Raw genomic sequence first — 26,233 nt, forward strand, 5'->3', positions numbered from 1 at the left:
CTGTCTTGTGTTAGTGCTGCAGTGTTACCTGCAGAGTGTATTACATGGAGCCCCTGTCCTGTCCTGTCTGTGTTAGTGCTGCTGTGTTACCTGCAGAGTGTATTACATGCAGCACCTGTCCTGTCTGTGTTAGTGCTGCTGTGTTACCTGCAGAGTGTATTACATGCAGCACCTGTCCTGTCTGTGTTAGTGCTGCTGTGTTACCTGCAGAGTGTATTACATGCAGCACCTGTCCTGTCTGTGTTAGTGCTGCAGTGTTACCTGCAGAGTGTATTACATGCAGCCCCTGTCCTGTCTGTGTTAGTGCTGCTGTGTTACCTGCAGAGTGTATTACATGTAGCACCTGTCCTGTCTGTGTTAGTGCTGCTGTGTTACCTGCAGAGTGTATTTCCTGTATCGGTCATTCAGCAGCTCCATGTTACTCTGTTCCTCATCCAGCTCCTCCTCAAGCTGAGCAATTCTTGCCTCCAGGGCACGTTTCTCATCCAGTAGGGTAGATCTACAAGAGCAGAAATCATGAGAATAGCAACAGAATGACTTCATGCATGTACACATTCTCTAGCCAAAGCCGCCATCTCAAGTACAACTACAGTACTTTAATTTCTACTTGTGTTACTATAGTTTAGAATATGTGGCATATGTATAATTGCACTTCAAATATAATTTCCCTAATTACTGTACTTGATTGCCTGTATGCTTTGACATGTAGTGATCACATCACTGAGTGTGATACTGTATCTACAATCATTGGAACCAGGAGAGCTTTTATCTGTTCTCCATTTGAACTCCCAGTGCTCATATAAACATGTACTATTTTATATTTGCACTCATCTATTTTATAATCCAGGGTGATTTTAGAGCTGCAAAGAGATTATTTTTGCTGCTATCCGACATGGAAACAATGCACTGGTTCTACAGACCTATACTTCCCATGCAGTCCTCCTGCATATTATGTACGTAGTGGCCTGACTGCACATTACAGTGCTAGGATCCACTACAGTATAATGCAATTCAGCAAAAGTTAACACAGCATCACCTAGTGCCCACACAAAGGATTATTTGTATAGTGTACTACCTTCTACATCATTATCCCATTTATGGGCCTAATTCAGGCCTGATCGCAGCAGCAAATTTGTTAGCAAATGGGCAAAACCATGTGCACTGCAGGGGGAGCACATATAACATGTGCAGAGAGAGTGAGATTTGGGTGGGGTGTGTTCAAACTGAAATCTAAATTGCAGTGTAAAAATAAAGCAGCCAGTATTCACCCTGCACAGAAACAATATGACCCATCCAAATCTTAAGGGCCCTACACACTTTGCGATTTCACTGATCGATATGAACGCTCTCGTTTATCAATTAATAAGAACTCGTTTATATCTTTCAGTGTGTAGGCACCAACGATGAACGATGCGCGGCCCCATGCTCGTTCATCGTTGGTGCTGGGTCGCTTGTGCATGCAGGCCAATATGGACAATCTCGTCCATATTAGCATGCATGCATATGGAGCTCACTCCCCCTGTCATCTCCCCCCCGCCGCCAGGTTGCCCGTCAGCCATACTGGCCGTCGGGCAGCTCAGCGGCGGGTCGCCTGATGTGTAGGGCCCTTAACTCTCTCTGCACATGTTATATCTGCCCCCCTTTCCCCCTGCACTGCACATGGTTTTGCCCATTAGCTAACAAATTTGCTGCTGCGATCAGATCTGAATTAGGCCCTATGTCAGGACTATATTAATCTGCCCTCTGTATCATTGCATTTGGCTAACTCACTTTTGCTCCTTTTCCACCAAAGTCCCTGGTCTGAACCGGGATTTGGAACACGGTTCCAAGCCGGGTCAGACCCGGGACTTTACCCCTTTTCCACTGCGGAGCTGACCCCACTGCACACGGGGCAGTGTCTTTTGGCAGGTTCTTGGAAATGACGTAATCTCCAAGCGTCAAGAAAACTGGCAGATTTGGACCCCAGTGGCGTGACTTCGGCATAAACCTTTACCCGGCCAGCGCTGCTGTCTGCATAGCCAAACAGCCAGTAGTTCTGACTGTGTGTGCTGTGTCCCCAAACCTCCCGTGGGACACTGCAGTTCGGGAGGTATGGGCTCCCAGCCTGCTGTAAATAGGTCCCAGGTCAGATGACCCAGGTAACCCGTTTACACTGCCCCATGTAACTGGAGTCGGGGTTTTTATTAGGACCCTTTTCCACCCAGGTTTTTCAAGGCGGTAGAAAAGGGGTATTATACTTAATGGTCCATCCCCTTCACTTTTCTGTTCTCTGATCGATCTATCTATCTATCTATCTATCTATCTATCTATCTATCTATCTATCTATCTATCTATCTTATTGTATCAGGTCTTAGATTATTTCTGCTAACCCAGAGGAAGAATCTTCCTGCCTCTGATATTCCAGTATGTTACTTACTGTCTGTGCCTGCTAATACATCTACAGTATGGGGTACAGGTTGAGTATCCCATATCCAAATATTCCAAAATACGGAATATTCCGAAATACAGAATTTTTTGAGTGAGACCGAAATAGTGAAACCTTTGTTTTCTGATGGCTCAATGTACACAAACTTTGTTTAATACACATAGTTATTAAAAATACTGTATTAAATGACCTTCAGGCTGTGTGTATAAGGTGTATATTAAACATAAATGAATTGTGTGTATGTACACACACTTTGTTTAATGCACAAAGTTTTTAAAAATATTGGCTAAAATTACCTTCAGGCTGTGTGTATAAGGTGTATATAAAACATAAATGCATTCTGTGCTTAGACTTAGGTCCCATCGCCATGATATCTCATTATAGTATGCAATTATTCCAAAATACGGAAAAATCCCATATCCAAAATACCTCTGGTCCCAAGCATTTTGGATAAGGGATACTCAACCTGTAATATGTGTAAGAATATAAATTGGGAACCCACCATGCTTTTATACATGTACCTCTGTTACTGCTGATGCCAACTATACGAGAGTGGCAAAGGGTAACTAAGTCAGGAAACACTATACACGAGCTTTAGCTATGTAAGATAGGTGACTCAGTGAGGACATCTCAGACACGTACTTGCCACTGACGCCATTGGCCAGCTCATCGGCCAGATCATCTCTCTCCTGCTGTGCTTGTCTCTTGGCTCTCTCTGCAGCTGCCAAGTCCTGTAACAAAGTAAGCAAGCACAAACATGACGCAATATCTAGACGCAACATAGCGTAATTCATCACATTTTATACTATGAAACATCTGCAATTGAGTCGTGTGAAATAATGGTTCTTTCATCTCAATCAATATAATTTCCTTTGATACGAGTCCTAAATTTAATCTAATCTAAGAGACATCTGTGTTAATATCGCTATAGATCTCACTATGCCCATTAAGGGTCATAAGGTGGGGAGAGCAACCAGTGCTGGAGTCCTGAGTGCTAGGCTAAGCCAGAGGCACGGTCGCTGCTCCAGTGACACCCTTCTGCAGCTTGTGAGGTGCTCTGAAGTCTGGAAAGGCACTCTGCAGCGTGTCCTTGGGATGCACTTAGTGCCCAGCTACCGGCTGATCCCATACTACTTCCCCGTCTGTGTGACCCATTACGTCATGTGCTTTGGAGGTGGTACAGATGTGCCCTGCTACAGCCCTGGGCCCATTTCCCTGCCATGACAAACCTCTTGTAGCTGGAGAAGCTCTGCCTCCAGACTTTTCAGTCTCTTCTCATTTTCTTTAGATTGGATAAACATTTCCTCCCGAGATGAGCGCGTCTCCTCCACTTCACGCCATACTTCTTTCAGCTGGAGCTGTAGGACAGGACAGGGCCATAGTTACTGCTCTTGTTTCAGTTGTATATAGTCATCAGAAAGGATATGTGAAAATAAACCCTTTTACCAAGCTGTACTGTATGCATTACAATGTTTCCTTTCTTCATGTCCACGTTCATTGTCTGAGGTGGAACTTTCTGACATGTGTGTTAAAAATGGAAGTCTATACAGTCATTCATTTAGTCAGATGACACAACGAGCACAAAATACTAAAAGTAACCGTAAATTCTGTAAATACTACATGTAACAGCTAATCTAGAAGTTGTCAGAGAATTAAAAGGGCAATATATGTTACATCAGTGACGGAACTAGCGATCGGTGGGCGCAGGTGCGACAAAATGCTTTGGGCCCCCCATCCCATCCAAGTCCACCCCCTCACCCCTGGAGAGGATCTGGTGAGGGGGACCTGCCCAGGGCCAGAGAAATGGATACCTAGCAACACTGCCGTCACTGTGTGCAAGAAACGGCATCGGAGCCCTCCCACGTCCATGTAAAACAGGGGCAGTGCGCGCCATAGGCGCGCAAAAAAAATATAGGGGCATGGCTTTGTGGGGAAGGGGTGTGGCCACAAAATAGTACCACAGTGTCCCCTTTTTACACATTACGGCAGACAGCGTCCCATTTTTTACACATTACGGCAGACAGCATCCCATTTTATACACATTACGGCAGACAGCATCCCCTTTTTTACACATTACGGCAGACAGCGTCCCCTTTTTACACATTACGGCAGACAGCGTCCCCTTTTTACACATTACGGCAGACAGCGTCCCCTTTTTACACATTACGGCAGACAGCGTCCCATATTTTACACATTACGGCAGACAGCGTCCCCTTTTTACACATTACGGCAGACAGCGTCCTCTTTTTACACATTACGGGAGACAGCGTCACATTTTTTACACATTACGGCAGACAGCGTCCCATTTTATACACATTACGGCAGACAGCGCCCCCCCTTTTTACACATTACGGCAGACAGCGACCCCTTTTTACACATAATGGCAGACAGCGTCCCCCTTTTTACACATAACGGCAGACAGTGACCCCCTTTTTACACATAACGGCAGACAGTGACCCCCTTTTTACACATTGAGGAAGAAAGAAAGAAAGAAAGAAAGAAAGAAAGAAAGAAAGAAAGAAAGAAAGAAAGAAAGAAAGAAAGAAAGAAAGAAAGAAAGAAAGAAAGAAAGAAAATTATACATACAGTCTCCGCTGGCTCAAGCTCCTCGTGCAGCTTCTTGCAGATGATGATCCCGGGCAGGAGAGAAGGTGGAGGAGGGAGGTGGAGGAGGTAGCAGCAGCAGCGCTGTGTTATTGGTGGAGGCGCTGCTGCTGCTGTCCCTTTCCTTCCCCATTGGCTGTCCTCCGCCGCTGTGAATGCTGGGATGCGCTTCCCAGCATTCACAGTGGTGGAGGACAGCCTATGGGGAAGGAAAGGGACAGCAGCAGCAGCGCCTCTACCAATTACAGTGTGCTGCGGCTCCCTCCTCCACCTCCCTCCTCCTCCTTCACCCCCGAAGCCGCTGCTCCTCTCCTGTCCTCGGTGGCGGCTGTGTGCTGCGGGCGGTGGTTGCCTGCAGCACACAGCGGCATGTAATGAGTCAGTTTGCTTTGGGTAATGAGTCAGCTGCTTTGGGCCCCTAGACAGTGGTGGGCCCCAGTGCAATGCACTGGTTGCACTGGCGGTAGTTCCGCCACTGTGTTACATACTATAAATTACCTCTTCATTATTATTATTATTAACAGTTTCTTATATAGCGCAGCAAATTCCGTTGCGCTTTACAACTGGACACAATTAGAATACAAAACTGGGTAAAAACAAACTGTCATAGAGGTAGGAGGGCCCTGCTCACAAGCTTACAATCTATGGGGAAATAGGCATTGATACACAAGGATAGGTGCTATCTATTGCATAGTTATCCACCAGACTGTAAAAGTTCTTGGTGGGCTGCATGATATCACATCACAGAAGTGATGAACCAGGGTCAGGAGGAAAGGAGAGTGAAGAAAATGTGAGGATATGTCTGGACTGGACTGCGGGGATATAATTGGATAGGAAAGCTATGAAGGTAATGTGAGCGGTTCTGGAATTTGATAAGCTTGTCTGAATAGGTGAGTTTTCAGGGAACACTTGAAGGTTTGAAGACTAGAGGAGAGTCTTATTGTACGTGGTAGGGCATTCCACAGAGTGGGTGTAGCCCGAAGAAAGTCCTGCAATCATGCATGGGAGCAAGTAATGAGTGTGTATGAGAGATGTAAATCTTGTGAAGAGCGAAGGGGCCGGGTTGGGAGATATTTTGAGATAAGCGAAGAAATTATGTTGGTGTAGAATGGTTGATAGCCTTGTGTGTGAGTAACAGTATTTTATACTGACTACGGTAGAATACAGGTAGCCAATGGAGGGACTGACAAAGTAGGTCTGCAGACGATGAACATCTAGCGAGGAATATTAGCCTCTTTATCATAAGGTACTTATCAGGTTGATGTATACAGCAGGTAAAAGAGTGGAGAAAAGAGACCAATGGCGAAGTTGCCCATTGCAACCAATTAGCTTTCAGGTAGATTCAATAAGTAGATTCTAAAAAATGATAGGTAGGAGCTCATTGGTTGCCATTGGCTGCTTTTCCATTGATCCACTTCTCTCTTTTCACTGCTTGAAAGATCAACCCCATATATTTCATAAAACAAGTTTATAAAAAGTACCAATTATGTGTATTAAACAAAAATCTGTAGCTGTAGAGCTTCTAAAGCAGTGGTGGCCAACCAGTGGCTCTTGAGCCGCATGCAGCTCTTTCTTCATTCAGATGTGGCTCCTGACATTTGAGGACAGGTGACCACAAAAGATTCAGAAACCACTGCGCTCCAGCCGGGCACGCAGTGCCAGCGTCACTAAGTGGACTGAGGGAGCCGGATACTAGGTGAGAACCTACTGGCAAGCAGAGTGGGACTACAGCTACCTCAGCATGGATCACCTCGGGTTTGGAGCAGGGGCTACTGGACACATGTGGCAGGGGCTGCAGGACACATGAAGGGCTACTACAGTGGCATGGGGGGCTGGAGTGACACATGGGGGAACTGAAGTGTATTATGTTAATCTTGCTTTTTAGATGTATTTTATTTGGATGTGGCTTTTTTAATGTATTTTATGTGGATGTGGCTTTTAAAATGTATTTTATGTGGATTTGTCCCTTTCTATGTATTTTATTTTGGATCTGGCTTTTTCAATGTATTTTATAACGGGCATGGCCTAGCAGGCACAAGACCACACCCCATTTTTGTACGCATGCCTTCGGCGTGCACATGGTGTCGGCTCTTTGGCATGCCTAAAGATTTTTATTGGCTCTTTGTTGCTGACTGATTGGCCATCCCTGTTCTAGAGATAGTCAGGTCCATAAATATTGTGACATCAACACAATTCTCATATTTTGGGCTCTATACACCACCACAATGGATTTGAAATGAAACAAACAAGATGTGCTTTAACTGCAGACTTTCCGCTTTAATTTGAGGGTATTTACATCCAAATCAGGTGAACGACGGTGTAGGAATTATAACGGCTTCTATATGTGCCTCCCACTTTTTAAGGGACCAAAAGTAATGGGACAATCGACTCAAAAGCTATTTCATGGCAGAAGTAGGCTATTCCATCGTTATTTCATCATCAATTAAGCAGGTAAAAGGTCTGGAGTAGGTTCCAGGTGTGACATTTGCATTTGGAATCGGTTGCTGTCGACTCTCAATATAAGATCCAAAGAGCTGCCACTATCAGTGAAACAAGCCATCATTAGGCTGAAAAACCAAAACAAACCCATAAAATATAGCAAAAACATTAGGTGTGGCCAAATCAACTGTTTGGAACATTCTTAAAAAGAAAGAACGCACCGGAGAGCTCAGCAACACCAAAAGACCCGGAAGACCACGGAAAAGAAGAAATATTTATCTGGTGAAGAAAAAGCCCTTCACAACAGTTGCCCAGATCAAGAACACTCTCCAGGAGGTAGGTGTATATGTGTCAAAGTCAACAATCAAGAGAATACTTCACAAGAGTGAATATAGAGGGTTCACCACAAGATTTAAACCATTGGTGAGCCACAAAAACAGGAATACCAGATTAGAGTTTGCCAAATAATATCTAAAAAAGCCTTTACAGTTCTGAAACAACATCCTATGGACAGATGAGACAAAGATCAACTTGTACCAGAGTGATGGGAAGAGAAGAGTATGGAGAAGGAAAGGAACTGCTCATGATCCAAAACATACCACCTCATCAGTGAAGCATGGTGGTGGTAGTATCATGGCGTGGGCATGTATGGCTGCCAATGGAACTGGTTCCTTAGTGTTTATTGATAATGTGACTGCTGACTAAAGCAGCAGGATGAATTCTGAAGTGTTTCGGGCAATATTATCTGCTCATATTCAGTCAAATGCTTCAGAACTCATTGGACGGCGCTTCACAATGTAGATGGGCAATGACCTGAAGCATACTGCGAAAGCAACCAAAGAGTTTTTTAAGGCAAATAAGTGGAATGTTATGCATTGGCCAAGTCAATCACCTGACCTGAATCCGAATGAGCATGCATTTCACTTGATGAAGACAAAACTGAAGGGAAAATGCTCCAAGAACAAGAAGGAACTGAAGACATTTGCAGTAGAGGCCTGGCAGAGCATCACCAGGGATGAAACCCAGTGTCTGGTGATGTCTATGCGTTCCAGACTTCAGGCTGTAATTGACTGCAAAGGATTTGCAACAAAGTATTAAAAAGTGAAAGTCTGATTTAGGATTGTTTAGTTTGTCCCATTACTTTTGGTCCCTTAAAAAGTGGGAGGCACATATAGAAACCATTGTAATTCCTACACCGTTCACCTGATTTGGATGTAAATACCCTCCAATTAAAGCGGAAAGTCTGCAGTTAAAGCACATCTTGTTTGTTTCATTTCAAATCCATTGTGGTGGTGTATAGAGCCCAAAATATGAGAATTGTGTCGATGTCCCAATATTTATGGACCTGACTGTATGTTCCTAAGGTGCCAACTCATTAGTATAGAGAGATATTAACATTAACATTATAGTTTTTTCACTGGTATGCTGCCCTGGGCTTTCTGGCGTATGCTGATTTTTTGGGGTGCCACACCCTGCACCTAGATATATGGCTAGGGACCCCAAATATACAGAGAGGCCTTGACACGGCTTTGGGGCTTATTCATACATTTGCGGAAATATATGTAACCGAGATCTCTGAATTCTAATATTGTGTGGGATTTAAATCTGGTTACTGTTATCATTCAGGGTGCTGGGGGAAACAAAATGCTTTTTTTTTCTTGTATAGAAATACCCCTCCCTTTCAAGCACCTGAATGATATCACTAAGCTAACTGAGCATCTGCCACTATATATGTCTATAGAGAGCTATTAGTATGAGAGGACTCTTAGACAATCATCACTATAGGAATGTCGTTGCTGGTTTGTCATCAGAAAGGTCACTTTGCAGCCCTCTCAAGGGAACTGTGTCTAATTATGTAGAAGAAAAAAATAAATCTTCAAAAAATATGTAAATGTAATATTACCTGTAGTTTTTTCAGCTGCTTAACTGCTTCTTCACGGCCCTTGTTAGCAGAATCAATTTGGCTTTCCATGTCATGAAGGTCCATCTCCAATTTCTTCTTGGCAGCAAAAATTTGAGCTTTCTGCTTCCGTTCTTCATCCAGCTCCACCTCTAGATCCCGCACCTAGAAGACGTATTGATGTAGATTTCAGCAGCCGATTTCAGCATAAATACAGCTTTACACACAACACATTTCTATTTATTTTTACCTGTTTGAACAGCAGTTTCTTCTTTTCATCGTTGGAGTCATCACGGTTTAGGAGATCCCTGTCAAACTGAGCTTTCATGGCTTGCATATTGACCTCCAGGCGGAGTTTCCCATCTTCAATGGCCTGCAGCTCATCTTCCAGTTCTTCTATCTGAGTCTTCATTTCTTGCACTTGCTGCTCCAGGGCTCTCTTTCCCCTCTCCAGCTCGTGAACCTACAAATGCACAATCACATTGTTACTAAATGCCATTAGTAACCCAGTCTCGTTACAACATTATTTTGGAGCAATACGATAATAGAGTTCTTACATTTTTGCCAACGTCATCCTTAGAGCTGACCAGGTCATCCATCTCTGCCCGTAGTAACTTGTTCTGTCTATCCAGTTCATCCTTGAAATCGAGAGCTTCTTCCAGGGCTCGACTTAGTGACAGAGCCTTTGTTTCCTTCTCCCGAGCGTCAGCCTCGGCTCTATCCCGCTCCTCAGCGTAGCGTGCAGAGATATTCTTTTCTTCCGCCAACATCTGGAGAAAGGACACGCCAACAGTAGGAAAATAGTTTAGAAAAAGCAATCATATTAATAGGGCAATATATAAAACATGTCATTAGCATGCTTATTACATATATGTATACTTTGTTCTTTGCAGTGGGCAGAGCAGTCATGTGACTTCTCTGCCCACTGCTAAGAACAAAGTATGGACTTTGAAGCACAAAACTGTGCAATTGTATAATGGCTTGCCCATTACTCCAAAACAGATTTTTGCCACATTGGCATGTTTAAGCCGATACTGTAGCTTTTGTAAGAGATCGATATCATCAATACGCCAAGAAACATTTGTTAAATTTACACATGTACTTTTTATTCAGGATAGTGACACTATTGTAAGATGACATTTATAGGAGTATTCCAATTTATTAAAGAAGATTCCCCATGCTAATAATTGTGCTTTGGCGAAAATCCCTTCCCTAGGAGCAGGACCAAGAGTCGGGGGTGAAGCTTCACCCTGTTGGGTCCTTTGTTGTGATGCTCCCTGAGGGTTGGGGTGGCAGGGGGCCTGGTTACTCTCTCCCTTTACCCTGCCGAGGCCTTTTTTTTTTTTTTTTTACCAAAGCAAAAAAAAAAAAAAAAAAAGGTTTTGATGTGAAAATATACTTGAACTATTATAATTTTTTCCATTTTAAGATTTCTACAAGGAAATAGGCAAATATAAGAAAAATAAATTATACACTTTTCTATAATTTTTCACAAAACGACAAAAAGTCAGAAGGAATTATACATCCTGTCGGAAGGCAGGTATACATTTTAGTTTTCGAAGCATTTTCTTTAGTTTTAATTGTAACTCTCTAGTTTAAAATGCTTTGGATGACATGAAAGTGTCCCAGAGAATGGGTGACATCATTTTGGGGGAGGCATGATTGGAGGAGCCTTTTTCCCCAATCATTTTATTTTTGGCAGGTGTCATACCAGAGCAGGGCGACTATGACCAAGCTATAGATCACTAGCTAATACAGTCTGCCATCTAAATAAAACCATCACAACTAATTCTGACATGGGGCTATAAGGCATTCATGGGAACTACTGTCATTTAAATGGTGAAGCCTGGTTCTAGAGTCAGATCGGGGTGGACTATTTTTTATCCGCCATTGTGAAAAGCAGTAAATCCATCACTGATGTCTGAGCTACCATTTTAGGTTGTTTAGTGGTCAGAAAGCAGCAAAAGCCTCTATTAATAGACGTTGTTTAATGGAAAGGTACCAAGTGTTGACTTTTAAAGTATCAACAAAGCTGTATAAATGATATTTATAATCTAATAGCACATGTGACATTTCTGTAAATTGTTAATCACCAACTATTTCAGGTCTTGTCAAAGAGCTGCACAGTTACAAGACACACTGAACTATAGCCGTCCTCCCAACAACTAGCTATAGAAAATGCCACCGTGCCCGCAAGGAGCTCATTTGCGCTCGCCATGCTGTCGGTATGCCGGCGGTCGTGATTCCGGCGCCGGTATGCTGGTCGCCGGGATCCCGGCCGCCGGCATACCATACTACACCCGTCACTCGGGTGGTCTTCAGTTTGTCGGCTGTCGGGATCCCGGCGCACAGTATACCGGCGCCGGAATCCCGACAGCCGGCATACCGACACTATTTCTCCCTCTTGGGGGTCCACCCTACCCCCGGAGGGAGAATAGATAGCGTGGCGTGCGCGCCACCGTGCCAGCAGCGTGGCGAGCGCAACGAGCCTGCAAGGGGCTCATTTGCGCTCGCCACGCTGTCGGTATGCCGGCTGTCAGGATTCCGGCGCCGGTGTGTTGGTCGCCGGCATACCATACTACACCCGTGTCACTCACTGTTATCCGTCATCCTTGCTGAAAAATGCCATGCTGCAGTATTCTGCTGGCAGCAGGCAGGAGTAAACACCTGTGATTTTATGAATATCAATTATCTGTTGACAGTTTTTATAGAGTTGGAGTTACTGTACCTTACTGACAGAATGTCAGCACGAAAGAGGGGGCAGCTGTATGTGGAACCCGACATGCCAGTACTGCGCTGTAAAGCATTGTCACCCTCTCAGCTTTACATATTTAATCATGATGCTTTACCAGCTATTTACAGTTGTAAAGTAGAGATGGTGACGATGCTTTACAGTGTAATACCAGCGTGCCGAGTTCCACATGCCGCTGTCCTCTTTCAGCTTGCCGACATCCTGTGGATAGGCCATACCAAACCCTTTTTATACTGTGTTTACCTGATCAAACTTTTTCTGTTTCTTTTCCAGGTTGGAAACAATCTGCCGCTGATGGTCTAGATCCACCATCAGGTCGTCCAGTTCTTGCTGCAAGCGATTTTTAGTCTTTTCCAGCTTGTCGTTGGTTTGATGCTTCTCGTCAAAACGTTGGTACATAAGCTCTAACTCCTTTGCCAGCTTCTTCTTGGATTCTTCCAGCCCGTCCACTGCTCCTCCATGTTCCTCCATCTTCTTCTTAGACTCAAGAAGCTGTAGAGCGAAACAAAATAACTCAGACGGTGAACAAACACTAATTACATTGGAATCAAAGTAAATTGGCAATTACTGTCAGTAGCAAGTCTCTTGTTAAATTAAAATGTTATTCGCATACTGTAACTAACATTAAGAATAAGCTTTGCTGGGCCTACAGAACATGTACCTGTTGTTGCAGGGCCTGTATTTGACGGGTGAGTTGACTCTTGGCTGAATCATCCTCCTCTAAGTTCTCCAACAGGTTATTCTTCTCCTCTTCCAACTGTTTGACTCTAGAACTCAAGTTCAACTTTTGTCTGGTCTCCTCTTGCAACAGCTCCTGCAATATTATTTACAACAACACAATTATAATATTACTGATGATATAAGAAAGCTGATATGATACACAGAAAGAAAACAAACACATGATAGGAAGTAGTGAACCAGGATGAAAAGAGAGAATGACATACGTGGGTATCTTGCAGCTGTGACTGCACTGCAGACAGGTCTTTGGTTAGCTTAATAGATTTGCTTTCCGTGGATCCCAGTGCACCAGACATGCCATCCATTTCAGCCTGTAGTTTATGTAACTTTTCGGCCAAATCCCCTTTGATTTTCTCGCTGTCAGAGACGCGGAGCTGAAGTTCTGACACTTGTCCCTCTAATTTTTTCCGCTTCTGTTCGGAATCTTGTTTTGCTGAATGAAGGTTTTTGACTTCCTTTATTAGATCGGTGTTCTCACTTTCTAGGGTCTGCTTTACCTTCTCCAGGTTCACCTTGAACTAATAGGACACAGGATACAGTAGTTATAAACTGCCAGAATATAATAACAGAAATGGTAAACGGTGTACAATGGCTTAATACTTTATGAGCATCTGACATCATATACAGTATCACTGAAATAATAGGATTCTGGAAAGAAAATGGAGCAAATGTGTCAAACATTGGAGAGAGATAAAGGGGTCTATGTACTAAACCTGGGAGAGAGATAACGTGTACAGAGATAAAGTACCAACCAATCAGCTCTTGTCATTTTTCAAACACAGCCTGTAACATTGGTATCCGGACTCTGGGTCGGCACCCATTAGTCGACAGTGAATAGGTCGACACTATTAATAGGTCGAAACGACCATTAGGCCGACATGCACAAGGTCAACATGAGTTGTTGTTGTTTTTTTATATATATTTTTGGGAAGTTTTCCATACTTTACGATCCACGTGGACTACGATTGGGAACGGTAACCTGTGCCGAGCGCAGCGGTAGTGGAGTGGGGCACCTTGCCCGAAGCATGACGAGCGAAGCGAGACATGCGAGGGGACAGGGTGCACTAATTGGGGTTCCCCGTCACTTAACGAAGAGAACGACACCAAAAACATGAAAAACTCATGTCGACCTAATGGCCGGGTCGACCTATTCCTAGTGTCGAGCTAGCCACTGTCGACCAATAGGTGTCGACCTAGACACTGTCGACCCTGAGTCCCATATCCGTAACATGACAGGAGCTGGTTGGTTGGTACTTTCTCTCTCTCTGCTTTATATCTCACCAAGGTTTGATACGTCTCCCCCCGAGTTTTGCCTTAGTAATGTTATAGCTGGTATAACACGCGGGGTACGATGTAATAGTCCATTATTTGCGGGAACTGGCGCAATTTCGGCGAGATAGTCACTATTTTTAAAGTGGAAATTAGGCTAAAGGCGAAACCAGGTTGGTTTTGCCTTTAAACTAAATGGCGCTTTAAATCTAGTGACATTCCTGTCAGAATCGCGACAGCTCCTGCAAATCGCATTTGGCCCATGATGAATAGGTGGTATAACAAACAGTAGGTAAAATTACTAATAAACAAAAAACGACATCAAGACAAGCTAGAGAGGACACCAAATATGTCACACATAGTACTAGTCTAAGCCCTTTGCTGTAAACTGACTTGTTAAACAACTGTCCAGTGTGATGTCTCCGTCTTGTGCAGGGAGGGGAAGGGGGCAGTGAACTCAAGCCCAATGCCACATAGATGGATTGTCTTGCCTGTAATCAGCATGTTTCATACAGGTTAGTGGATCCATAAATGATTTGTATGTTATTATTGCTGGAACGTATATTTTGTGGTATTTAGGGTAATATTGGACAATATGATTCATACTTCTTGGTTTAGTTGCCTTTTAAAACTTATTTTCAGCAACACTGAAAAATTACCATAAGTACACGTAAGAAAGTGTTTGTGGAATATTTTGTTTCACTTTTAAGGCTGCGATGTGTAGACATGTGGAAAATATTTTTATTTTTTAATTAAAGATTCATAAAAAGATATGCATGGATGTTATAGAATATTGATATTATTATTATTATTATTATTATTATTATTATCATTAATAATAATAGTAATATTTTTTTTTTACTATTTTGAAAATGTCTCACTAATTTTCGGGTATTTTAACAAGTGATTAAACTGTAAAACTCTATGAAAATGTGGCAAACCATATACACTGATTGTAAAGCACACAGGACACAGATGCTATGTTTGACCAGTCTGAGGCAGGACAGACTAGTGGCAAACCCTTTGAGCATGTCACTCAACTTACTTTGTCTGGCATGCTCAACAAATGAATGTCAAAATTGTGTTTCAAATACATGCACTAATACAATATATTGACCTACATCTAATGAAAACAGTATTTTATTGACTGTTCTGAAACAAATTCTTGCTAGCTGTAGTCTTTCATTTTAATGTGAAACATGCAGAAAGTGGAGTGCAGACTCCATATTGCTGCTCCTTCAGGGAAGCTTCATCCCCTGTTCCAAGATGGCCACCAAAGCTACTACAGAGCATGTGCAGAGCCATCTTGGGTCTGTGTGAGATTTCCACAGTGGAAGACAATAGTTTTCCACTTAGCTTTAATGAGACCTGCAATAAAACCGTTGTACCAGCATCCTGCACTGCTACATACATACACTCACTGGCTGATGAACTGTATGACACCCTGCTTCGCTCCATCTACCAGTGTGTATGACAACGAGTACCTGCTTTATCTTCAATAAAACCATTCCACCGGTTAAGTAGCTGTACTTACAACAAAACAAAGGATGGGTGGAGGGGGGGGGGGGGGGGGTTAGGTGTGCAGAATAAGTGGGGCTGGATATCAACAACTCTTGTCCTGCTATTGTATGGGCAAAGTAAGATATTCTACAGGTGCTTACAGACTGGGCATACACGTAAAATGGATAATTGCAGTAGTAATCTTGCATGAATATCATGTTATGGGAAATACCATACCCTCTAACATTTTACACATAAAAATCAATACATATTCGAAAAGGGCTCCAGGTAAAGGGGGCGTGGCCATGCCCCTTTTCCTATACTTTCAATGGAAGTTTGGAGAGCCAAAAATCGGTACAGACCATAAAAAAAAGGTACTGTACCTGCCAAAATGGTACAGTTGGAGGGTATAAAATACCCCTCAAAGACAAATGGAAAAGCTTACTAAACAATGCATGTTAGAGAAAAAGTAGCCATTTCTTTACCCAAACATTTTCTCTTTACTAGGAAAAAAATGTTCATATGTCTCACATACCCGACGTGACTGTTCCAGCTGTTCCGAGAGATCCTCCAGGGCCTGTGTGTGACGCTGACGTATCTCAACGATTTGAGACTCATGGACTTTTGACTCTTCCTCAATTGTCTTCTTTAGATCAGTTACTTCCTGTTCTCGTTTTGTCCTGAATTAGGGACACAATTTACAGTTCACATCCAGCTTAAACCATGGACAAGAATGTCATATTAGCAGTAACAAACAGGTGCTGCAATACAGTATCTCTGTGCATGCAGGGCTGTTTGTGTAGGCATCTTCTAGGGAAAAACATGAGTAACTCACTATCTGATCAAAGCTCAATTTTATGGTAATCAATCAAAAATGGTGATTAAGGATGGAATTTACTAAGCAGTGGTTTGTGTACTGTTTGCAAAGCGCCATACATCACATGCAGTTTTTAGAGCCAAACCGCCAAATTTAGTATCCATTGAGTTGGAGGCCGGAAACTCAAACCCTATGCGATTTGGTCAAACAGATGGAAAGAAAGTCAAATTGTTTTAGATGGTATCTGGGCTATATATCTACACTAAAAAGGTCTACAGTTAATAGGTTGACCACTAATGGTCGACATGCGTTAGGTCGATAGGGTCAAAAGGTCGAAATGTAAAAGGTACAGTTCAAAAGGTCGACAGTGTCAACAGGTCGACGGTCTACACACATGGTTTGTTTGATTTTTCTTTTTTTCTTTTTCATACTTCACCATCCACGTGGACTACGATTGTGAATAGTAACCTGTGCCGAGTGAAGCGGTAGCGGAGTGTGGCACCTTACCCGAAGCATGGCGAGTGAAGCGTGCCATGCGGGGGGATGCGGTACGCTAATGGGGCTTGTTTGTGTCAGAAAAGTAACAAAACACCCAAAAGAACAAAAAAGAACTGGGTCTACCTTTTTTATGTCGACCATTTCCATGTTGACATTTTGACCCTGTCGACCTTTTCTATGGTCTACCTATTCCACTTTGACCCTTTGACCCCGTCGACCTACTGACTGTAGACCTTTTTAGTGTGGATCTAATAATCCACACCCATTTTAGACATGGTTCCGACAGGCAGATCAGCATGTGGACTGAGATATCTGTCCTGTCAGTACAGCAGAAAACAAGCATGCAGGTAGCAGGTATTAGGGATAAAACTTTGACTCATTAATTATGGGGCGATAATTTATTAAGCATCCAATATTAATTATTTAAAAACCTTTGTATAATATTAACTTCAGTTGCTCCGAATTGCCTGTGTGTTGATATCTGTAAAGTATTTTTTTACCACCTTCAGCTTAATTGAATATATTGTCTTATGCGTGCCCACCTGCAACTCACACTATTACATTGATTTACGTACTGTATTTCTATTAGGCAAGTTCCAGATATCTTGCCATGGTAGTAATTTATTTTTGTTACTCTTGGATATGACATAGAGCCGTAGCCTTTTACTGTAACTGCAGCTCCCACCTGTAGCTGTGGAGTGTGAGCTGCCTGTAGTGACAGGTAGAAGAAGCAGTGGAGGCCGGGGGAGAGGAGCACAGGTTAGGTCTGTGGGCCTAATTCAGAGTTGATCGCAGCAGCAAATTTGTTAGCAGTTGGGCGAAACCATGTGCACTGTGGGGGGGGGGGGGGCAGATATAACATGTGCAGACAGAGTTAGATTTGGGTGGGGTGTGTTCAAACTGAAATCTAAATTGCAGTGTAAAAATAAAGCAGCCAGTATTTACCCTGCACAGAAACAATATAACCCACCCAAATCTAACTGTCTCTGTAAATGTTATATCTGTCCCCCCTGCAGTGCACATGGTTTTGCCCAACTGCTAGCAAATTTGCTGCTGCGATCAACTCTGAATTACCCCCAGTGTGAAGTGCCGGGTAGGAGTGAAGGTGTATGTGTGTGCGCACAGTTTGTACTTTAATGGCTAGTGTATTGGGGCTCTGTATGTCTATAGTCCAAGAGAACAATACAGCTTCATCAAAAATCCATAGTGGTACGGTCTTCTGTGTACTTCTGTATGCCAAATCCCCGAAAGCAGCCCTGTCTATCAGGGAAAAATCGCAAAAAACGTACATTTTTCGCTCCCGATCATTTTTCGCCTCTAACTGAATACCGTTTGGCGCAGTCACGCCAAATGGCCCTAACTGGCACATCAGGTCCCGAGTGTCTTTTTCACTCAAATCTGCATTTTAGTGACAACGCGATGTGACAACAGTGCTACACACAAGACTGCACTGATTAATTTGATATGTGACACTTGTACATCTGTGTGCGACTGAGTCTTAATCTGTATGTGAAGTGCTACAAAGCAGCAGCCGCAGCTATTTCTCAGGCCAAGTTCTGTTGTGCTTCATCTATGACTTTGTGTTTAAAACTAATTCCTGTGTGGTTAAAGTTGCAGTCCAGTGTCTCTGGTACAGCTTGAATGGTGTTTGGCTGCGTCTGCAGTGCGAATAAGACGCAAATTTAAAGAAAAAGTTGCTAAGCTATACCACTCGCACCAGTCGTCTCGCGCAACATGGCATATTGAGGCTAGGTGTATTTGGTCAATCTCTCACCTGAGCTCTTGCTGTGTAGCAGTAGAATCTAGAGTATCTTCTAGCTCGGTTTTCAGCGCTTCCAGCTCCTCCCCCAGATCCCGGCGCTGCTTTTCTGCTTTCGCTCTTGCAGCCTTTTCAGATTCCATGTCTTCTTGTAATTCAGATATATGAGACTGTAATTCACGAAGCTGTTTGAGCAAATTGTTTTTCTGGCTTGCCTCTTCTTCAACTCTGTGTAGATAAAGTGATCACCATGTAAGCTCAGCTCCATGGGAAGCAAGCAATCTAAGCTGCTGTCAAGAATACAATAAAAATATAGTTCTGCGAAAGTTACCTAGCGAGAGCAGCCTGCAGCTCTTCTTCTTTACGGGCCAACTGTTGTTTAAGTTCCTCAATCTGCTGCTGAAGCTCTAGGATCTGATCAGATAAATCAGATGTCTCTCCATCAAGTTTCCTCTTCATCTTCTCCATCTCTTGTCTTCCCTTTTCTTCTTTCTTTAGACGATCTGAAACATTTATCAAAATGCGTTCACATCATTACAACTAAAAAGTGCGCACAGCGGCAGCAGCTCACAGAACTCAATCAATCAAAAGGGCTGGCTAAATGGGCCAAGTGGTTCTTATCTGCCATCAAATTCTCTGTTTCTATGTTAATCCTATTTTATTCAATAGACCAGGCAATTAGCATTCTATTCCATATGGATGGAATTGAACTATATGGACAGTGTCCTTCTACTGTGTAACCTGCAGAAACTGTCTATTCGGGTTCACTACGATCTGCCGGCGGTCGGGCTCCCGACGACCAGCATACCGGCGCCGGGAGCCCGCCCGCCGGCTTACCGACAGTGTGGCGAGCGCAAATGAGCCCCTTGCGGGCTCGCTGCGCTCGCCACGCTACGGGCACGGTGGCACGCGCGCCACGCTATTTTATTCTCCCTCCAGGGGGGTCGTGGACCCCGACGAGGGACAATAAGTGTCGGTATGCCGGCTGTCGGGATCCCGGCGCCGGTATACTGTGCGCCGGGATCCCGTCAGTCGGCATACTGAATACCACCCGTCTATTCGTATGCTTGGCTTTAGGTAACAATGAGGAATCTCAATCTCTCAGCAACAGATAGGGCAGGACATAAAGAGGGCAGTTGTCAAAACAGGGCCGTAAGCAGGGGGGTGCAGGGGATGCCATTGCACAGAGTGAGGGTGTTGCACCGTTGTTGTATCACAGCCTCTCCATCTGGCTAGCAGGTATGGTACACTGCAGTCAGAATCGATGAGCTGAAGAGTCCTTTGGATTCTCCAGAAATGCACACTACAGCCTGTACAACCTCCCAGAGAGTCCAGAGAATGCTCCGGGCAGTGCTGTTCCTCCTGGTGACCATGCCGCCTTGGCATGATGTCATGCACTCAGGGGGCATCGCCAGCACAGGGTGCCATAAAGTCCTGTTACGGCACTGTGTCAAGAGTTGGAAAAAGTGGACAACCTTTACACAAGGAAGAAGGGAAGGGGAACACCCACTGCTTTCTGATGCAGCATGATACAATTCATGATCGAGGTCTCTCTGATGGTAAACAGTTACACAAATTCTGGAATCAATTACACTAAAAATGAAATAAATAATATAATAACATTTTCCTACAGTACCTTCCATGTCTGCAATGATGGCTTCATATTTGTTGCGCAGTTTAGTCAGACTCTTTACTTTCTCTTCTTCTTCGGCCATGTTAGAAGTAAAGTCTGAAATACGATCTTCCATCAGCTTCCTCTCCTGGTATAATCGGAATGATCATGTAAGTAACAAGGAATTTTGTATTCTTTTATTGCATCAAAATGTAGGTATCTCATGCTATGAATATGCTTTATGTGACGTCATTGATAATAATTAAAAAATAAAGTCCCATAAAGCGCTACCCATTAACAAGCATGGAACACACCTTACTGAGTTTGGCATTCTGGTCCTCTAATAATAGGATATCCTCTTCCATCTTTTTTAGCTTTGATTCTGTTGTCACTTTCTCCAGCTGCAGTTTCTGCCGTGCGGCCTCCTCTTCCTCTAGTTGTTCCTCTAAGTCCTGATTGTACAGAGAACAGAAAAGAATATCCCCACTGCATTATTACTGGAATAGCCAAATACTTAGGACTGCTAGAAAACTGCAATATGCACAAGGTAGGAATAGCCATCAACCATAAATTGTTTTTCAACCATCAACAGTCTTTAGTTGATGGCAAGTGTTTCTGTCATCGATGGCGTGGTACTGAAGCCGGACTCAATTTTGAGAAAACACTGGCAGCGATGGTATGATGGCTAAGGTCTGTGCATGTGCAGCACTCAGTATCAATGGCTAAACCATTGATGGTTTTCTACTGATGGTACAGCTATCAATAGCCATCACTAGTACAAGGAACTGCAATGAGTCTACTGTGGAGTATGTTATTCTACATGGAGATTCTGCTGTACACTGTATAATATTGGAGACCTGAATCATGTTGCTCTGTCTATGTGCATACCAACAGACAGGTGGGGGTAATATGCGGAATACAGAGGAGATTATGTTTTCACGACTTTACCTGCACATGTTGCTGCATCTTTTTCTTCTCATTCTGCAACTGCAGGCTCCGCTCTTCTTCTTCTTCCACCCGAGACTCCAGATCATGCAATATTTCCTCTAGTTCCTGCTTCTTTGCAGCAAGTCTAGCGCGCATTTCCTCCGCCTCTGCAAACAACTCCGTCTCCGCCTGTAGCTGTTCTGCCAAAATGCTCTTCTCTTCCACCAACTGAGGGGAAAAATACAAAATGACTGTTATATTATTTTGCAGCTAACAACAAAGTACTGTAATACAAACAGAAATTTGAATTGTACCTAAATCTCTTCATTGAAAACTCAGTACTGTATATTTAAATAAATTATATACTATATCCTGTCAGTGTCTGACTGTGGCTTGAAGAACCCACCAGGGAATGCAGTGGTAGGGTGTGGCCAGCTACCAGAGGGGGTGTAGCCAGCCACCAAAGAGAGACTTGGCCAACAATTAGAGAGGACATACAAAGAGTAGGGCCCCTTTATAAAGGAGGGGACATGGGTCTCTCAGGATTACCCACTGCAATTGGCAGGAGGGCTAATCTTGGTGTCATTTCCATAGAAGCAAACCAAGCACCCAAGTTTATCCATGATCCTGGTCCACTAGGACCTAGAAGAGGAAGGGGTGGGGGGGATTCTCAGGCAGTGGGGCCTACTAGGGATTTTACCTGCACACCTGTGGGCAAGTCTGACCCTGTATCATACCTCTCAACTTTGCAGACGAAGAAAGTGGGACTCCTGCGCGGCCGCTCATCTGGAAAAAGGGGCGTGGCCTCAGTAAAGGGGATGTGGCTCGTGGTAATGCCGCTACCGTGAGCTGCTGACCATGCCCCCAGTTCCTCTTGTCTCAGTGAATAAGCAGAGCAGCGTGTGACAGGAGCTTCCCAACCGTCCCCCCCTACCACCACCGCCGGACACTGAGGCCCGCCGGGTGGGACAGCGGGACAGTCCCAAAAAAATGGGACTGTCCCACGAAAATTGGGTCAGTTGGGAGGTATGCTGTATCCTGTCCTTTTTTACCTACTCCCTTTGACCTGTATGTAAAGTAGTTTCACGGGTTCTGATTCTACCCAGATTAATATTCCCTTCCGCACTGCATAAGTAAATTGATGAGGTTTGGTTTATACATGCTTCTACTTATTAATGATGTTGTTCATCTTCTTCAGGCTACTTGTAATTCAGCGCTGCCATCTCCTGGACTGGAGGACAAACAACGCATGCAAAAGATGTTTTCATTTTGTGTTTTTGTCGTTGTGTTCTTCTATTGTGTTTTCCCAAAGTACTGTCCTCTGGGTGGGGAGCAGCACTAAGCAGATGCAGGAATATTATCCCCCTTTTGCTAGGCTTCCCATACTAGCATTATCAGACAACTTCTGGCTGGAAGAGTCTCTACAAACAAAAGTCTTCCAGTTATTTGCTTATTACAACCCACTGGCTTTTGTAACTTAAATTATGGCAGTAATCACATTGACATTTATCTGATCACAAGACATATCAGAGGTTCACGTTCTGTGAACATCTGCATCTACTATTCAGATATCTGTGGACTGCCCTTAATTGCATTATGTCGTAGAATCTATTCTGATCTATATATCTCCTTTAGATGCTCAGCTATTCCCCTATCTCTTACCACACAAAATATAATCACATTTCATGCTAGCATCCTGGAAGATTACAGCAGGGACGGAGGAAGACATACAGCAGATGATTTGTTTTAGTTTCCCCAAAGGAACAGAAAAGTAATTTCTCATCACATGTTCAAAAATATAACTGGATTTGAGTGGAAGATGCCAGATAAAAATAATTGGTTAAAATGTAGATTCCAAAGAATGAGAAAGAAGTGGGAACAACTGTAAGTCTGTCCGAGTGATCGATAAACCACCAAAGACGTCCCTGAATTGCACAATGATAACTCCTTTCCTGGGCTTTCTAGAGATGATACCACTGCATGATACCCCTCCTCAAGGGGTTAGGTACGAAATGCTGGCGTTGGGATGCCGGTGGTCGGAATACAGTCCGCGGCATCCCGATAGGGGGAAGGTAAGTATACTTACCTTCTCATCATTAAGAGGATTTTACTTAAACAGTATCTGGATAAAGCACTACATAAAAAAGGATAAAATATACTCTACCTTAAGGTCATGTTGATTATTAGCGAAAATATCCTTAGCATCTGATGATGACATTGGGGCCACAGTTACGGTCATGCACATTCTGCATTGCCCCCTATCAGTTTTTGGAGTAGGGACTTCTGGTAGATAATGGTAATTTGTATCCACTTATCTGTTGTGTTCTTACCTGCTGATATTTGTTTCCCATATCCTTCAGATCCATCTCTGCCTTCACCTGGTTGTCCTTTACCTTCTGCAGTTCTACTACCTTTGCCTGCATTACTTCATCCTGCCGAGTCACTTGTAGTAACGGCTTCACCTGCAGGAAGAGTCAGTTTTTTAATAGATATTTAAAAGTTTAAAGATAAAATTCAGCATATTTTTTTTTTTAATTTACAAATTAACTAAGATAAAAAGTAAACGTAAAGAATATTTACACCTCCAGCTCACAGGAGTTTAATGCAAGCTAGACAACAAAAACACCTGATTCTTTGTTAACGTTTTTCTGGCACATTTGTACTTTGCTAGAAACAAGCATTGCATACTGGCCAGAACTAGAGACGTTACATGGGAGGTTTAGATCAAAGGGGGTCATTCCGAGTTGTTTGCTCGTTGCCGATTTTCGCTATGCTGCGATTTGTTGCTAATTGCGCATGCGCAAGGCACGCAGGGCGCATGCGCATAGTTATTTAACTAAAAACTTAGTAGTTTTGCTGTGGCTTCAGCTGCGCTTTTCAGTCGCACTGCTGATCGGTGAATGATTGACAGGAAAGGGGTGTTTCTGGGTGGTAACTGAGTGTTTTCCGGGAGTGTGCTAAAATACGCAGGCGTGTCAGGGAAAACGCAGGAGTGTCTGGAGAAACGGGGGAGTGGCTGGCCGAATGAAAGGCGTGTTTGTGGCGTCAAACCAGGAACTAAACGGACTGAGGTGATCGCAATCTGCGAGTAGGTCTGGAGCTACTCAGAAACTGCAAAGAATTATTTAGTAGCAGTTCTGCTAATCTTTCGTTCGCAATTCTGCTAAGCTAAAATACACTCCCAGAGGGCGGCGGCCTAGCGTGTGCAATGCTGCTAAAAGCAGCTAGCGAGCTAACAACTCGGAATGAGGGCCAAAAGCGTGAGATCAAGTTAATGTGCAATAGTGCAATGAGTGTAGCAATAACAATGTACTAAAGAAACATTATGGCCTAATGTATGCTTTAAAGACAAAAATATGTTGCACACCTCCCAAAAGTTCCGATTTGGCGGGATAGTCCTGATTTACAGTGAGGCTGGGAGGTAGCACCTGCCATATGCAGGTGTCTCAACAGCATGAGCCTAAACACAACCACCGCGGCATCTGGACATACCTACAGTAGGAGTGACCACATGCATTGTGAAACAACCACATCGCTTGCAACCCACCCGTTGCTACCTCCAATCATTGGAAAGTATGATGTTGTCATTGATGCATCTATATTGCAGATAATATTAGAGGGGTATGCGGTCATGATGCTGACACTCACTATGTGTACAGAGAGTATGCCGGTGTCAGGATCCCGACAAGGGTTTAATGCTCGTTGTACCGGATTGTACCCATGCAGGTATTATCACCCATGCCGCTTAATAGCGCTGGCACTGTGTTTATCGACATACTCACTGTACACATGGTGAGTGCCGACCTCCTGCACCCAATCATATTAGAGACAAGACATCCTCCAAGTTACACATTTAATTTTCTTGTACATAAACAGACTGCTGCTAACACTCAGGACTCTGTTAAGTCACGCAGTCTTCTGTCCATGCTTTAAATATAGGTGGGAGTCCAAAAATCAGCCCCCTGAAGCTACAGCAGACTAGAGCGAATGGTGGGACAAGTTTCCCAGACATACAAAAGTATAACCGGGCATCCATTGTCAGGTACCTATCTGATAGGATTCACGACTGCAATAATTATGTAAACACCTCTATTGAGAGGGGATTTCTGGATAATGTCAGCCTACTCTCTTTCCTACATCTCCACGACCAAGAGGTGCCTCATAACCTAAAAGATAATCTCCTAATGTGGAATACCAGGAAACTCTGGCACATGATCCGACATAAGGCTGGATGACATTCTTATAAATCCTTATTCCTTCCATTCTTAGTTAATCCCTACTTCCAAAATGGACAGGCCACAAACCCATTTACGATTGGCGGGATTACTAATAAAGACTGCCTGGTTAATAGGGACACAAAACAAATATTAACATTTGTGGAGAAGTATGCTACTTTAGCTGGCCACCCCGTGGCTTTTCTTCAGGCAAAGCACTATATTACTCTAGTAGTCCGGCAACTGTCGGTTACTCACTGTCGAAACCCTGTGGATACACTTTTGGCCGACCCTCCAATCCTTATAAAGGCTATATCTAATTATTATAGTTATTTCCGAGATGATATGGATCATTCAATTTCCTCCACGGGAATGATACAATGGTTACCATTGTTTCCTTCACTTTTGACTACAGATTTGCTAACTGCACTAAAGGTTTCTCGTAAGACATTCCCATCGCCCATGTATACCGAAATTTTTTGAATATTTTACACCGCACGTATCTTTCCTCAAATAGGAGTTTCCCTATGGGATGCTCGTCCACTCACTCATGCTACAGGTGTGAACAATGCAGATTTATTTAATTGTTTATGGCTCTGTCCGTTGGTTAGACGGTTCTGGCTCCAGGTCAAGCATTATGCTGAAGATTAAGGATTTCCCCTTCACTGCGGAATGGGCGCTGTTTGGTCTTTAACCGACCACAGCCTGAATGGGCAGGCGATTGCTCCTGCCCATTAGCACAGATGCCCGCAAAACAATACTACATGAAAAGATTTATC

The 26,233-nt window shown here is 43.5% G+C and overlaps 1 protein-coding gene across 1 annotated transcript in view; it reads right to left on the reverse strand.

The window, feature by feature from the left end:
• Positions 1-357: 357 nt before the first annotated feature.
• Positions 358-26,233, reverse strand: part of LOC134965221 (myosin-10-like) — a 347,571-nt gene continuing 321,695 nt past the window's right edge. The window contains exons 23-38 of the mRNA XM_063941726.1: positions 23,571-23,702; positions 21,262-21,468; positions 20,628-20,765; positions 20,338-20,461; positions 19,033-19,204; positions 18,717-18,929; positions 16,163-16,307; positions 13,065-13,376; positions 12,782-12,934; positions 12,364-12,612; positions 9,926-10,138; positions 9,619-9,831; positions 9,372-9,533; positions 3,655-3,783; positions 3,068-3,156; positions 358-499 (exon numbers count right to left, since the gene is read on the reverse strand). Coding sequence (XP_063797796.1) covers positions 358-499; positions 3,068-3,156; positions 3,655-3,783; positions 9,372-9,533; positions 9,619-9,831; positions 9,926-10,138; positions 12,364-12,612; positions 12,782-12,934; positions 13,065-13,376; positions 16,163-16,307; positions 18,717-18,929; positions 19,033-19,204; positions 20,338-20,461; positions 20,628-20,765; positions 21,262-21,468; positions 23,571-23,702 — 2,793 coding nt within the window. The remainder of the gene's footprint in view (positions 500-3,067; positions 3,157-3,654; positions 3,784-9,371; positions 9,534-9,618; positions 9,832-9,925; positions 10,139-12,363; positions 12,613-12,781; positions 12,935-13,064; positions 13,377-16,162; positions 16,308-18,716; positions 18,930-19,032; positions 19,205-20,337; positions 20,462-20,627; positions 20,766-21,261; positions 21,469-23,570; positions 23,703-26,233) is intronic.

This window comes from Pseudophryne corroboree, chromosome 10, assembly GCF_028390025.1.
Source record: "Pseudophryne corroboree isolate aPseCor3 chromosome 10, aPseCor3.hap2, whole genome shotgun sequence".
Classification (NCBI taxonomy): domain Eukaryota; kingdom Metazoa; phylum Chordata; class Amphibia; order Anura; family Myobatrachidae; genus Pseudophryne; species Pseudophryne corroboree.